Source organism: Colobus angolensis, unplaced genomic scaffold, assembly GCF_000951035.1.
Source record: "Colobus angolensis palliatus isolate OR3802 unplaced genomic scaffold, Cang.pa_1.0 Scaffold178, whole genome shotgun sequence".
In the NCBI taxonomy this organism is placed as follows: Eukaryota; Metazoa; Chordata; class Mammalia; order Primates; family Cercopithecidae; genus Colobus; species Colobus angolensis.
In genome coordinates, this window is record NW_012114910.1 from 3,517,786 (window position 1) to 3,518,933 (window position 1,148).

Sequence of the window (1,148 nt, forward strand, 5' to 3'; positions counted from 1 at the left end):
TTCAAGCAATTCTCGTGCCTCAACCTTTCGAGTAGCTGGGATTACAGGCGTGTGCCACCATGCCCAGCTAATTTTTGTGTTTTTAGTAGAGACAGGATCTCGCCATGTTTGCCAGGCTGGTCTCGAACTCCTGACCTCAGGCGATTCACCCGCCTTGGCCTCCTAAAGTTCTGGGATTACAGGCGTGAGCCACCACACCCAGCCTCTCAGTGTCTTTTTATATCTTTTATATAATTCACCCCTTTTTCATATTGGGGAGGAATTTTTGTGTTCTGAAAGTTTCCCGTGTAACATGGAGTGATACTAACAGGCCATAAAGAATGAGCTTCTGAAGTACGGAAGGGTCCTGGACAGGGCAGTGCCTCTGGGCTGGTCCTGTATAGAGAGTGTCGCACATCACTAACTGTGGGTATCTCTCCTTCAGTTTGTCACTGTGCAGACCATTTCTGGAACTGGAGCCTTAAGGATCGGAGCCAGTTTTCTGGTGAGTCTGGAAGCTTCTTCAGGAAAGAACTATAAATTCCAGATGACAGGGCTTCCTGTTGTGTGTATATTTGACTGTTGATGCAGAAGTAGATTTATTCTTTCCATGAATTTGCAGATGTCCTATTCTCTGATAAAAAAAATGAAAGGACTTTGAAGAAATTACAAGAAAGATATAGTAGTGATGATGATAAATTAAGTTCACTAAGAACTATTTACTAGAGAGCTTTTGCATTTTAACTTGTTTAATCCCTGTGACAGAGGTACAATTAACCCCATTTACAAGTGAAGAAAGCAAGACCCAGAAAGGTCCTTGGCTACACAGCCAGTATAACTGTCGGAGACTATTCCAACCCAGGCAGTCTTACTGCTGAGTCAATACTGCTCAACCATTGAGAGAAACTGGGTTTCAGTGGAGAAAAATGTTCCCTCAGTAAAACACGTCAACATTTTTTTGCCTCTCCTTTGTTCATTTTTCTGTTTCCTTTCGTCCCATCTTTTAGCAAAGATTTTTTAAGTTCAGCCGAGATGTCTTTCTGCCCAAACCAACCTGGGGAAACCACACACCCATCTTCAGGGATGCTGGCATGCAGCTACAAGGTTATCGGTATTATGACCCCAAGACTTGCGGTTTTGACTTCACAGGTGCTATGGAGGATATTTCA

General features: G+C 43.3%; 1 protein-coding gene across 1 annotated transcript in view; it reads left to right on the forward strand.

The window, feature by feature from the left end:
* Positions 1-1,148, forward strand: part of GOT2 (glutamic-oxaloacetic transaminase 2, mitochondrial) — a 49,423-nt gene that overhangs the window by 37,806 nt on the left and 10,469 nt on the right. Inside the window, 2 exon segments of the mRNA XM_011938871.1 lie at positions 425-484; positions 987-1,148. The exon segment at positions 987-1,148 is cut by the window's right edge and continues 4 nt beyond it. Of these exon segments, the coding sequence (XP_011794261.1) occupies positions 425-484; positions 987-1,148 (222 nt within the window).